Raw genomic sequence first — 13,650 nt, 5'->3', positions numbered from 1 at the left:
ACCCTTGTTGCTCACACTTCTGAACTTAATCCAGAGACTCTCAGGTTTTTCTGCAGTTTCATACTGGAGCTCTGAGCGTTCATAGAATCATAGAATCATAGAATATAAGGGTTGGAAGGGACCCCAGAAGGTCATCTAGTCCAACCCCCTGCTCGAAGCAGGACCAATTCCCAGTTAAATCATCCCAGCCAGGGCTTTGTCAAGCCTGACCTTAAAAACCTCTAAGGAAGGAGATTCTACCACCTCCCTAGGTAACGCATTCCAGTGTTTCACCACCCTCTTAGTGAAAAAGTTTTTCCTAATATCCAATCTAAACCTCCCCCACTGCAGCTTGAGACCATTACTCCTCGTTCTGTCATCTGCTACCATTGAGAACAGTCTAGAGCCATCCTCTTTGGAACCCCCTTTCAGGTAGTTGAAAGCAGCTATCAAATCCCCCCTCATTCTTCTCTTCTGCAGGCTAAACAATCCCAGCTCCCTCAGCCTCTCCTCATAACTCGTGTGTTCCAGACCCCTAATCATTTTTGTTGCCCTTCGCTGGACTCTCTCCAATTTATCCACATCCTTCTTGAAGTGTGGGGCCCAAAACTGGATACAGTACTCCAGATGAGGCCTCACCAATGTCGAATAGAGGGGAACGATCACGTCCCTCGATCTGCTCGCTATGCCCCTACTTATACATCCCAAAATGCCATTGGCCTTCTTGGCAACAAGGGCACACTGCTGACTCATATCCAGCTTCTCGTCCACTGTCACCCCTAGGTCCTTTTCCACAGAACTGCTGCCTAGCCATTCGGTCCCTAGTCTGTAGCTGTGCATTGGGTTCTTCCGTCCTAAATTCATATTGCTCTCTTACATACAATGCAACTCCCCCAACTTTTCTGCCTTGCCAGTCCTTCCTGAAGAGTCTATATCCATCCATGACAATACTCCAGTTATGATCATCTGGTCCGACCTCCCACACAATGCAGGCCACAGAATCTCTCCCACCCACTCAGTTATGTGAGTTATCCCACCAAGTCTCTGTGAATTCCTTGACTGTGCCAGGAATTCCACTTCTCCCTGCTCGTTTCCTAGGCTTTTTGCATTTGTGTGTAGGCACTTAAGATAACTTGCTGATCGTCCTACTTTCTCAGTATGAGGCAGGAGTTCTCCCCTCTTCTGCTCTCCTGCTCATGCTTCCTCCTGGTATCCCATTTCCCCACTTACTTCAGGGTTTTGGTCTCCTTCCCCCAGTGAACCTAGTTTAAAGCCCTCCTCACTAGGTTAGCCAACCTGCTTGTGAAGATGCTCTTCCCACTCTTTGTTAGGTGGAACCCATCTCTGACTAGCAATCCTTTTTCTTGGAACACCATCCCATGGTCAAAGAATCCAAAGCCTTCTCTCCGACACCACCTGTGTAGCCATTCACAATTCGACGGTCTCTACCTGGGCCTTTTCCTTCCACAGGGAGGATGGACGAGAACACCACTTGTGCCTCAAACTCCTTATCCTTCTTCCCAGAGCCACGTAGTCTGCAGTGATCTGCTCAAGGTCATTCTTGGCAGTATCATTGGTGCTCACGTGCAGCAGCAGGAAGGGGGAGTGATCTGAGGGCTTGATGAGTCTCAGCCAATTTTCTTCACCGTCCTTCTGTCCCCACTGCGCAGCCTGCTCTGATTCCTCAGAATGTTGTGCCCGCAGAAGCATATCCTGACGTCTGTCCAGGAAACCTTCATTTTCTCTTATGCAATGCAGGGTTAATACTTGTTTCTCCAGTCCTTGAACCTTCTCTTCCAATATGGAGACCAGCTTGCACTTTGTGCAGACAAAGTCGCTTCTGTCCTGTCGAAGAAAGACAAACATGGTACATCTTGTGCAGGTCACAAGAGCTGATCGCTCACCATCCATATTACCTTCCTTCTAAGAGCTTCTTCATCTGTTGCAGTTATTACTCACAGAAGCATGTAAGATGAAAGCCTCAGTGGGCTCTTCCAAGGTGAACTCCCAGGCAAACTCCCCCTGTTAGCCTCTCTGCTGTTCTACCTTTATAGTTAATAAATCTGTTTGTTTATTCTACCTGAAGCAGTGCATTTGGTTTGCAGTGTGTCAGAGACTTCCCTTAGGAGAACAAGCCTGGTACATATCAATTTCTTTGTTAAATTGACAAACTTATATAAGCTTGCAACGTCCAGTGGACATAACTGGACACTGCAAAATGGAGGTTCCTAGGGTTGTTTCTGGGACCGGAGATACTGACTAGTGTCATTCGCTTGCAAATAGCTGGGAGCAGCTTACATGCCAAAGGCTGTGCGTGAACAGTCCAGGAGTGGGGGTTCTCACAGCAGAGCTGGGTAAGGCTGGCTCCCAGAGTTAAGGATTGGAGTAGCCTAGCAGATCAGTGGTCCAGACAACACCAGAGGGGAATGTCACACCCTATATTTTAAGAACCACTCCATCCGCCTTCCTGGCTTGCAGTGTGAGGTGGAGGTTTGGTGTGTTTTAGGTGCTGGGTATGGGATTGCTGCTGAGTCCTCCTTTCCCATTTCCCACACTGGACTCTGAGGTGTAAATCAGGATAGATCCACAGCATAGTCAGTTATACAGCTAAGGATCTGTTAGCATACGTTGCTTTCATTTGCTGAGCTTGGCAGTTCAGTGACATTTAAAGATGCTCAGAAGACTTTGGGGAAGGGGACACTGAGAGATTAAAATGGTCCTTTGTTGGGGCCATTGTGTAGACACGTTCGTGTATGTGCGTGCCAGACATCACACTCACAAACTGACACAACACCAATATTTACAGGACGCCTTAGAGCTCTGGCTCCAGGGATGTTCTGATTTGCATCAGGAAATCCCCATTGTTAAACTTAGTGTTTCATGTATTTCCTTTTCTCCTTTCACCTCCTCCCTTGTGTCTCGGCATATTCCTCTTTCTGGCCTGCACTTAAAACCTGACGCTATTTTTCCTTCTCCCAGGATGATTTAAGGACCCAGGTGATGAACCTGAACCGTCAGCTGAATGAAATGGCGAGTGACCGGGACCAGACCAGCAATCACATCCTGCAGCTGCAAAAGTTGCTGGCAGACTCTGAGGAAGGCCAGTCATTCTCCTCTTCTCCCTCTGATTCCATAAGGACCTAGGGGTGACGGTGGACGAGAAGCTGGATATGAGTCAGCAGTGTGCCCTTGTTGCCAAGAAGGCCAATGGCATTTTGGGATGTATAAGTAGGGGCATAGCGAGCAGATCGAGGGACGTGATCGTTCCCCTCTATTCGACATTGGTGAGGCCTCATCTGGAGTACTGTGTCCAGTTTTGGGCCCCACACTTCAAGAAGGATGTGGATAAATTGGAGAGAGTCCAGCAAAGGGCAACAAAAATGATTAGGGGTCTGAAACACATGAGTTATGAGGAGAGGCTGAGGGAGCTGGGATTGTTTAGCCTGCAGAAGAGAAGAATGAGGGGGGATTTGATAGCTGCTTTCAACTACCTGAAAGGGGGTTCCAAAGAGGATGGCTCTAGACTGTTCTCAATGGTAGCAGATGACAGAACGAGGAGTAATGGTCTCAAGCTGCAGTGGGGGAGGTTTAGATTGGATATTAGGAAAAACTTTTTCACTAAGAGGGTGGTGAAACACTGGAATGCGTTACCTAGGGAGGTGGTAGAATCTCCTTCCTTAGAGGTTTTTAAGGTCAGGCTTGACAAAGCCCTGGCTGGGATGATTTAACTGGGAATTGGTCCTGCTTTGAGCAGGGGGTTGGACTAGATGACCTTCTGGGGTCCCTTCCAACCCTGATATTCTATGATTCTCTAAGGCTCAGTTGATGCAGCTGGAGCAGACTCTGTCACTGGAACAGCAGGAGCACACAGGATCAGCTGTCCTCTCGTGTCAGAAGGGGCTAGCCCTGCTGGTCAGGCAGAACTGGAGAGGTTCTAATTTGGGATTGAAAAGTGATGCCAGGCAAGCCCTGACCTCATGGCCAGGATGCAGCCATCCCAACCTGAGGGATGGAGGGTGTGTGTGACTAGAAGATTAGCTACAAGTGTAAAGCTACAGGAGCTTGCCAAAAAATGCTCCTGCAACCAGAGCCCAAGAGTTATGTGGTAACAAGCAAGCCACTTCTGCTCTCAGTGCCTCTTTTTGTCCTCCCAGCCTTTATCCATAGGGATTGCAAGCTCCTGACCTTGGGGCAAGGCCAGACTCTCTTTGGCTTCCTGATGTGGTCAGCCCTGCCTTGCTTCATGGAGTCCAGGGCTGGGTTCCTGGCACATGACTTCTTTGGGGTGATATCCCCATGAACTGATGCAGCAACCCTTACATCCAGCGAACTCGCTGTTCACATGTAGCTTGGGGACTTCAGGAGGCTGAGTGATGGCTTGGCTGGATTGCTCCCCCAGCCATCGAAGAGATCCACTGGGGAAGCAGTGCTCTTCTCCCTCCCACAGATCACTGTGGGACAGACCCCCCACTCCGGTCAGAGCCCATTCCTCAAACCCCGCCTCTTCTTTCCCATACCCAGGCAAGCGAGGCATGGACGGGTGCCTGAGCAGTACGCAGATGGCCCTGGCGCTTCAGGAAGAGACCATTCGGAGAATGGAGAGGGAGCACCACGAGTTGGCAGAGCAGATCGCTACCCTGGAGTGCAGCATGCATGCCAGGCAGGAGAGGAACAGGGAGCTGCAGGTGGGTCTGAGCCTGAAAGGAGAAGGAGTAAGAAGTGCATGTTATGGGGCAGCCACCTGTTAGGAAACAGGGAGGGGGAGCACTGTAAAAGTCACCAGTGGAAAGGGAAAGTTATAAGAACCGCCATATTGGATCAGACCAAAAGTCCATCTAGCCCAGTAGCTTGTCTTCCAACAGTGACCAATGCCAGGTGTCCCAAAGGGAATGAACAGAGCAGGTAAACATCAAGTGATCCATCCCTTGTCATCCATTCCCAGCTTCTGGCAAACAGAGGCTAGGGACATCATCCCTGCCCACCCTGGCTAATGGCTATTGATGGACCTATCCTCCATTAATTTATCTAGTTCTTTTTTGAATCTGTTATGGTCTTGGCCTTCACAACATCCTCTGGCAAAGAGTTCCACAGGTTGACCATGCGTTATGTGAAGAAATACTTCCTTTTGTTTGTTTTAAACCTGTTGCCTATTAATTTCATTTGGTGGCCCCTAGTTCTTGTGTTATGAGAAGGAGTAAATAACACTTCCTTATTTACTTTCTCCAGGCCAGTCATGATTTTATAGAACTCAATCATATCCCCCCTTCATCGTCTCTTTTCCAAGCTGAAAAGTCCAAGTCTTATTAATCTCTCCTCATACAGCAGCCGTTCCATACCCCGAATAATTTTTCTTGCCCTTTTCTGAACTTTTCCCAAGTCCAATATATCTTTTTTGAGATGGGGTGACCACATCTGCACAAAGTATTCAAGATGTGGGTGTACCATGGATTTATATAGAGGAATATGATATTTTCTGTCTTATTATCTATCCCTTTCTTAATTATGCCCAACATTCTGTTTGCCTTTTTGACTGCTGCTGCACATTGAGTGGATGTTTTCAGAGAACAATGACTCCAAGATCTCTTTTTTGAGTGGTAACAGCTAATTTGGACCCCATCATTTTATATGTATAGTTGGGATTATGTTTTCCAATGTGCATTACTTTGTATTTATCAACACTGAATTTCATCTGCCATTTTGTTGCCCAGTCACCCAGTTTTGAGATATCTTTTTGTAGCTCTTCACAGTCTGCCTGGGACTTAACTGTCTTCAGTAGTTTTGTATCATCTGTACGTTTTGCCACCTCACTGTTTACCCCTTTTTCCAGATTGTTTATAAATATGTTGAATAGAACTGGTCCCAGTACACCCCTGGGGGAATCACCATTTACCTCTCTCCATTCTGAAAACTGACCATTTATTCCTACCCTTTGTATCCTATATTTTAACCAGTTACCAATCCATGAGAGAACCTTCCCTCTTATCCCATGACTGCTTACTTTGCTTAAGATCCTTTAGTGAGGGAACCTTATCAAAGGCTTTCTGAAAATCTAAATACATTATATCCGCTGGATCCTCCTTGTCCATATGCTTGTTCACCCCCTCAAAGAATTGTAGTAGATTGGTGAAACATGATTTCCCTTTACAAAAGTCAGCTTTACTGGCCTGTGTCATAAACATACAGCTGAGAGTAGCATAAAATCCCTCTATTACCTGTAAAGGGTTAAGAAGCTCAGATAACCTGGTTGGCACCTGACCAAAAGGACCAATAAGGGAAGAAGATACTTTCAAATCTGTGGGGGAAGGTTTTTGTTTTGTGTTTTTTTGTGTTCTCTCCAGGACAGCGAGGAACCAGGGCAGGGAAAATACATCTCCTAAAGCCATACCTGAACTAAGCATCTAAGATTACAAATTGTAAGTAATAGGAAGGAAATGCATTAAATTATCTTTTGTTTTAGCTTGTGAATTTTCCCTAGGCTAAGAGGGAGGTTTATTCCTGGGTTTTTTTTGTAACTTTAAAGTTTTGCCTAGAGGGGAATCCTCTGTTTTGACTCTGATTACCCTGTAAAATTACCTTCCATCCTGATTTTACAGAGGTGCTGCTTTTACTTTTTCTTTATAACAAAGTTCTGCTTTTAAGAACCTGATTCATTTTTAGTGTCCTAAAAACCCAAGGGGCTGGTCTGTGCTCACCTTGTATCTCAAGCCTCCCCAGGAAAGGGGGTGAAGGGACTTGGGGGGATATTTTGGGGAACAGGAACTCCAAGTGGTTCTTTTCCTTGAATCTTTGTCTAATTCACTTGATGGTGGCAGCGATACCGTCCAAGGACAAGGAAGAATTTGTGCCTTGGGGAAATTTTTAACCTAAGCTGGTAGAAATAAGCTTAGGGGGTCTTTCATGCGGGTCCCCACATCTGTACCCTAAAAATTGGCATTATATTAGCTATCCTCCAGTCATTTGGCACAGAAACTGTTTTAAATGATAGGTTAAGACTACAGTTTGTAGTTCTGCAATTTCACATTTGAGTTCCTTCAAAACTCTTGGGTGAATACCATCTGGTCCTGGTGACTTTTTACTATTAATTTATCAATTTGTTCTAAAACCTCCTCTAATGATACCTCAATCTGGGACAGTTCCTCAGATTTGTCACCTAAAAAGAGTGGCTCAGGTTTGGGAATCTCCCTCACAACCTTGGCCATGAAGACTGATGCAAAGAATTCATTTAATTTCTCCACAATGGCCTTATCATCCTTGAGTGCTCCTTTAGCACCTCAATTGTCCAGTGGCCCTGTCAGGGTTCCTTCCCCACTCTGAACTCTAAAATACAGCTGTGGGGACCCGCATGAAAGACCCCCTAAGCTTATTTTTACCAGTTTAGGTTAAAAAATTTCCCAAGGCACAAAATTCGCCTTGTCTTTGAACAGTATGCTGCCACCACCAAGTGATGTAGACAAAGAACAGGGAAAAGACCACTTGGAGTTCCTATTTCCCCAAAATACCCCCCACGCCCTTAAACCTCCTTTCCTGGGGAGGCTTGAGAATAAACAAGATGAGCACAGACCAGCCTTGGATTTTTAACACCCAGAAAACCCAATCAGATTCTTAAAAAACAGAACTTTATTCGAAGAACAAAAAAAGATAAGAGAACAACTCTATAAGATCAGAATGGAAGATAATCTTACAGGCAGTCAGATTCAAAACATAGAGAATCCTTCTAGGCAAAACTTTAAGTGACAAAAAGACACAAAAACAGGAATACACATTTCCTCCAGCACAGCGAATTTCACAAGCCAAAACAAAGAAAACCTAACACATTTTCTAGCTAGATTACTTACTAACTTTACAGAAGCTGGAGGGCTTGCATCCTTGAACTGTTCCTGGCAAAGGTATCACAGAGACAGACAAAAGCCTTCCGCCCCCCTCCAAATTTGAAAGTATCTTGTCCCCTCATTGGTCATTTTGGGTGAGGTGCCAGCCAGGTTATCTGAGCTTCTTAACCCTTTACAGGTAAAAGGACTTTGCCTCTGGCCAGGAGGGATTTTATAGCACTGTATACAGAAAAGTGGTTACCTTCCCTTTATATTTATGACAGGCCCCACTGGTCATTTAGCAGGCTTCCTGCTTCTGATGTACTTAAAAAAAATCTGCTATTAATTTTTGAGTCTTTGTCTAGCTGTTCTTCAAATTCTTTTTTGGGCTTCCTAATTATATTTTTACACTTCATTTGCCAGAGTTATGCTCCTTTCTATTTTCCTCATTAGGATTTAACTTCCACTTTTTAAAGGATGCCTTTTGCCCTCTCAGTGCTTCTTTTACTTTGCTGTTTAGCCACGGTGGCACTTTTTTAGTTCTCTTACTATGTTTTTTAATTTGCTGTATACATTTAAGTTGAGCCTCTATTATGGTGTCTTTTAAAAAGTTTCCATGCTGCTTGCAGGGATTTTACTTTTGATGCTGTACCTTTTAATTTCTGTTTAACTAACCCCCTCATTTTTATGTAGTTCCCTTGTGATGGGTTCGGTCACAGAGATTCCCTTGGGACTGTCACCTGATATGCTGAAATGGCCCCAGAGCCAGTTTTCCCTGCTAGCTTTGGACTTCCAGAACCCTGCCTTTTTGAGCCAGACATGCTAACCTGCTGCAACACAGACCCAGAGTCTGGGCCATGACCCCAAAGCTGCAGGCTTTAAGTGAAAACAGCTCTGCAGTTACCTGACTCCAGTGTTAGGGGGCTTATTCCTTCACCCACTTACTTCCCTGGTCCTTCTCGCATGAACAGAGAGCAACAATACCCGAAGTCCAAAGGTGCAAACAATTCGATGTTTATTGGGGTGAACTTCCAGCAAGCATGATTCCAGTTTCCTTCCTTAGTATCCTCCTTCCCAGCTCTGACACCACAGAGCCTTACGCCTGTGTCCCTGTTCCCATTTCCCCCTTTAGCAAAACATGATTCCAACTTCCTTACTCCCATTCCCTGTTCCCATTTCCCCCTTTAGCAAAACATGATTCCAATTTTCTTACCCCCATTCCCTGTTCCCGTCTCACACACCCACATGCCCACCCCCACCCACACCCCGTCACTTCCTCATTGACTACAGATTATATAGTAAAACTTGAGTTCTGCTTAGCTATACCTTAACCAATCATTTTCCTGAAATTTAACTAACCAATCCTAACATATTGTAACATGATTATGTAACCAATTATATCCCACCACCTCAATTAGTTTACACCCAGCAAAATTAATTATACAGCAGACAGGAACAATCACAGAACCAGACAGAGATTATACAGACAAACAACAGCAAAGTGGGAACTATAATGACAAAACAATACAGAAGTGAGGATTTCACATCCCAGCTATTGATAAGTGAGTTCTTGCCAGACAGGATGCTATCAAACTAAGTTTCCTTTTACATTTTCTAGGCACTTCCCTTCCTCTGGAGGTGATAGGAATACAATCCTGTCCTGATAGTGCCTAACAGCCCAATAGCACCTTATTTCAATGTGACTAGTTTGGAATGTGAGGATGTGACCGTTCGCTTCCCAGCTTATGGCTGCCTCTGCTGCTTAGCCAAAGGCCTGAGCCTAAGCACAGGGCCACAAACTGTCACAGTAAGAGAAGGCCCTTACACTGGCAGACAGTGGTTTTGATTCTTTCTTTCTTTTATACCTCTATCACTAGCCAAGTGATAAGAATACACCTAAATTCTTAGAGTATAGGCCTTTACAGACAGGCCTGAATATCTATATCCTAACACTCCACCCCTTTTTTTTCTTTTGGGATCCTCCTGCCCAGGTATCCCTGGAAAAGCATAGGACATATGGCGACACATTTCCTGATAGGGCCAGGCATCAAGGTGGAAGGTGTCGATATTCCATTTGTCCCACTGCCCCTTGTGTAGTATTGTGCCCTGCACCTTCTCTCATACGGGCATACCACACCTATTCCAATTAGTGTTCCAGACTTCCCATTAGAGTGGGCCTGAGAAGGTTGGGTCCGGGTTGTCTAGTACACTGTAGGGTTTGGAGGGCTTATTACATTCCTAATAGGTTATCTCCCTATGCAACGTAACACAAGTACAGTTAACAATACAAAATCCACAGCAACACCGAGTCCTGACCACTGCAGTATGGTCCAACATCCGAGACACCCCCAAAATACTGCCTCTCCTCCTTCGTTGGGGTCACGATCTTGTGTCCAGTTGCTGGCAGTTGCAACAAGCTGCTCCTTCAAGTTTTGTATGCTTTTGTCCATATCACAAGTCCATTGAATGTTCACAGAGAAATGGGATATTGTCCAAACCAGCTTGACCACTTGGTATGGAATCAGGCAGTTAGCCCTGGCTTATTCACAGCAATAAGATTCACAGATCCATTTGTGCACCAAAGTCCATATAGCAGCATGTAGATGGGCGTAGTTTGGTTATGGGCTGGCGTAATTGTGCCCCCAGTAATATGTACATTCCCAGCAAAACACCTTATACACAGTACATCCAATTGTCCACCCCTTGCATAGGCCATTGATCCCGCTCCTCTATAGTCATAGGAGAGGGGCACATCCAAACATCTTCTATTAATTTACACTATTTTACACACACCCCCATTGATTTCCAGTGAGCTCCTCCCCTTCTCATTATTTCCATAGGGCTTGTGGGGGCCACCTTAGTTGCCATTCCATTTCCAGGTACCACGGTAGCTATTACACAGGTGCTAGCCTCCTAGTTGAGAATTTGCATTCCCATACACATCTTCCCCCAGGGTCAGCCTTTGGAAGCCATCCCCCACCCACATCATGAGGTTTTCTGTTCATTAAAACACAACAATGCTAGCAACAAGACAAACACCACAGACAAACAACACAAAACATAGATCCATGGTATTCTGGGTTATTTTTCCCGCTGGCGCCAGCTTGCTTGTAGAGTGTCTGAAAAACAAAAGAAACAATTTCCTTCCCCATGGTGGGGACAGATTATTGCTTAATAATAATACCACTTTCTTTTACAAATGTCCTTGCTACTTGCAGGAAAAACAGAAGAATTACCTCCAGACTGTCCTTATTTTGTTCTATAGTCAGGCTAGTGAATTACCTCACTCACTGGTCATTTATGAAATTCATGAGATGGTGTACCTCAGTTTCCCCTCTTGTACAACAGACCAAGTTTGCAATAGTTTCTCTGCTGTACCAAGCTTTAAGTTTATTCTCAGGTAATAGCTGAGACACAGCTTCAGATTTTAGCACTGTACACACACACACACACACCCCTTAAGGTTAACCTGTCCCCCTTATTTTCAGACTTGACTTGTTTTTTTCACCTCCCTTTCCTGAAGGGCCATAATCTGAGTCTTCTAGTAGCTTGTTTGCTGACCAGATGTATTTGTTATTTGCAGCTCCTTTGTGCCCATCAGCTAGGTAATTTGCATTTACACAGAGGATTACTAGCTTGCTTCTGGATCCAAAGCTGTTAACAGCTCAGACACTGTTTTAAAAGGGAAGCATTTTACTTCCACCAGAGTTCTGATTACTTTCCACTTTCATCTCCTGCTCCAAAACACAGCGATCTGAAAAAGAAAGCACAACCTATTGTGGCTCCTTTTGGAGCCCTATTAGGATTTTAATGAAGTACCATGTTTTATTTGCATTTCTTTTACTCCTTTTCCAATATACACTGCACATGTCCTGGGAAAATGCAAATTCCTTCCATATAGTTTAACCTCCATAACATCATATTAGCCAAATTAATTTTACACAAGGTATAACTGCCTCCCCCATGCCTACAGAGTTTTCATGCAGAACCCACCAAAGCAACAATCTAATCCCCCAGAGCCATCCCAAGGCTCAGTGTTCCCATCATTCCTCCCCTTTTCCTTTTCTTTTACCTGTGCGCACACACACAAAATTCTGTTTTGCCTAACATCCCTTGCACTGTAATTACTCTTTTTACACAACTGTACCCCGATTACACTTCCATCTTGTACAACTAGACACAACTAGGGGCAGCCAAGTTAAGTTCCAAAAGAAACCTCTTCCATCCTTTAGTGATTTTGATTACATTACCCAATAGTCAAATAATTTTGCTCAGATTCTCTCTGCCTGCTGCCTGCAGCAGTCCCTTATAGACCATTTCTGTGGGAAAAGGGCCCATTTTCCCTCAGAATAGCTATAAAGGCTTCTGGGGACAGAAGCGTAGTGCTGGTAGTAGCCATTCTACCTGACCCCCTTGGATAATTTAATTACCAAGCTTCCATCCAATGTGACTGCACAGAGTTGCACATACAGTTACATTTATATAACTGGGTTTTATCATTAAACAAAAACTTCCTTCTTGACATCTCACATAAGTATCCAAAGTACCCTCCATTAAAACTTCAGAAAAACAAAAGAGTGTGGAAAGGCAGGTTGCACTTTGAAACTTTTTTTTTTCCTCTACTCCCCCAGGACCAAGTCTCAGATCCAGTCTCTAAAGGTGGTCTGTTAACTCTGCTTTTGACCTTAAACCCTTTTGTGCCAAATCAACTTTCACTACCCCTAACTAATTTACAACCCTTCAGCAGCCCTTGCTGAAGCAGCACCACACTTGAAAGATTACTGGCAGCTTCCCATAATGCTGCCCTTACTTCAAACCTCTCAAGCAGACTGAAGTGCCTCTTTTCCTTGGGAGGCATTCAGTCCCCATGGGCAGGGACCTTCTTCCCCTACCCATATACCAAGGAGGGTGGGCTCCTCAGCCACCCCCCATACCTCTGGGTCCCCTAACACTTCCTCCATTTCCTTTTTAATCTTATCCCAGGTTGACCCCTGTACCTGGTATGGGCCCTGGTCCTCCCTTATCCATTTATTCAAAAAATCCTTTACCCTGGCTTGCCAGAACCCGCAACTACCATCACGAGAGTTCGCGATACCCCCTCCAAGCAGCTGCGCGGACTGTTGGGGAGGGGGACTTACAGGCTGCCACTCACCTATCCAATGCGATGCATCCGAGTCACGGCACCAAGATGTTAGGGGGCTTATTCCTTCACCCACTTACTTCCCTGGTCCTTCTCGCATGAACAGAGAGCAACAATACCCGAAGTCCAAAGGTGCAAACAATTCGATGTTTATTGGGGTGAACTTCCAGCAAGCATGATTCCAGTTTCCTTCCTTAGTATCCTCCTTCCCAGCTCTGACACCACAGAGCCTTACGCCTGTGTCCCTGTTCCCATTCCTACCCTTAGCCAAACATGATTCCAACTTCCTTACTCCCATTCCCTGTTCCCATTTCCCCCTTTAGCAAAACATGATTCCAACTTCCTTACTCCCATTCCCTGTTCCCATTTCCCCCTTTAGCAAAACATGATTCCAATTTTCTTACCCCCATTCCCTGTTCCCGTCTCACACACCCACATGCCCACCCCCACCCACACCCCGTCACTTCCTCATTGACTACAGATTATATAGTAAAACTTGAGTTCTGCTTAGCTATACCTTAACCAATCATTTTCCTGAAATTTAACTAACCAATCCTAACATATTGTAACATGATTATGTAACCAATTATATCCCACCACCTCAATTAGTTTACACCCAGCAAAATTAATTATACAGCAGACAGGAACAATCACAGAACCAGACAGAGATTATACAGACAAACAACAGCAAAGTGGGAACTATAATGACAAAACAATACAGAA

General features: G+C 45.0%; 1 protein-coding gene across 6 annotated transcripts in view; it reads left to right on the top strand.

Moving 5' to 3' along the window:
• The window catches only part of CROCC2 (ciliary rootlet coiled-coil, rootletin family member 2), a 207,065-nt gene that overhangs the window by 154,896 nt on the left and 38,519 nt on the right, over nucleotides 1-13,650 (top strand). For all 6 annotated transcript variants that reach the window (XM_048864821.2, XM_075132329.1, XM_075132330.1 and 3 more), the window contains 2 exons: nucleotides 2,959-3,079; nucleotides 4,501-4,664. In XM_048864821.2, coding sequence (XP_048720778.2) covers nucleotides 2,959-3,079; nucleotides 4,501-4,664 — 285 coding nt within the window. The remainder of the gene's footprint in view (nucleotides 1-2,958; nucleotides 3,080-4,500; nucleotides 4,665-13,650) is intronic.

The sequence above is a fragment of the Caretta caretta genome, chromosome 9 (assembly GCF_965140235.1).
Source record: "Caretta caretta isolate rCarCar2 chromosome 9, rCarCar1.hap1, whole genome shotgun sequence".
Lineage (NCBI taxonomy): Eukaryota > Metazoa > Chordata > Testudines > Cheloniidae > Caretta > Caretta caretta.
Note: the sequence above shows the minus strand (reverse complement) of the source record. Positions and strands in the feature narration are given on the sequence as shown.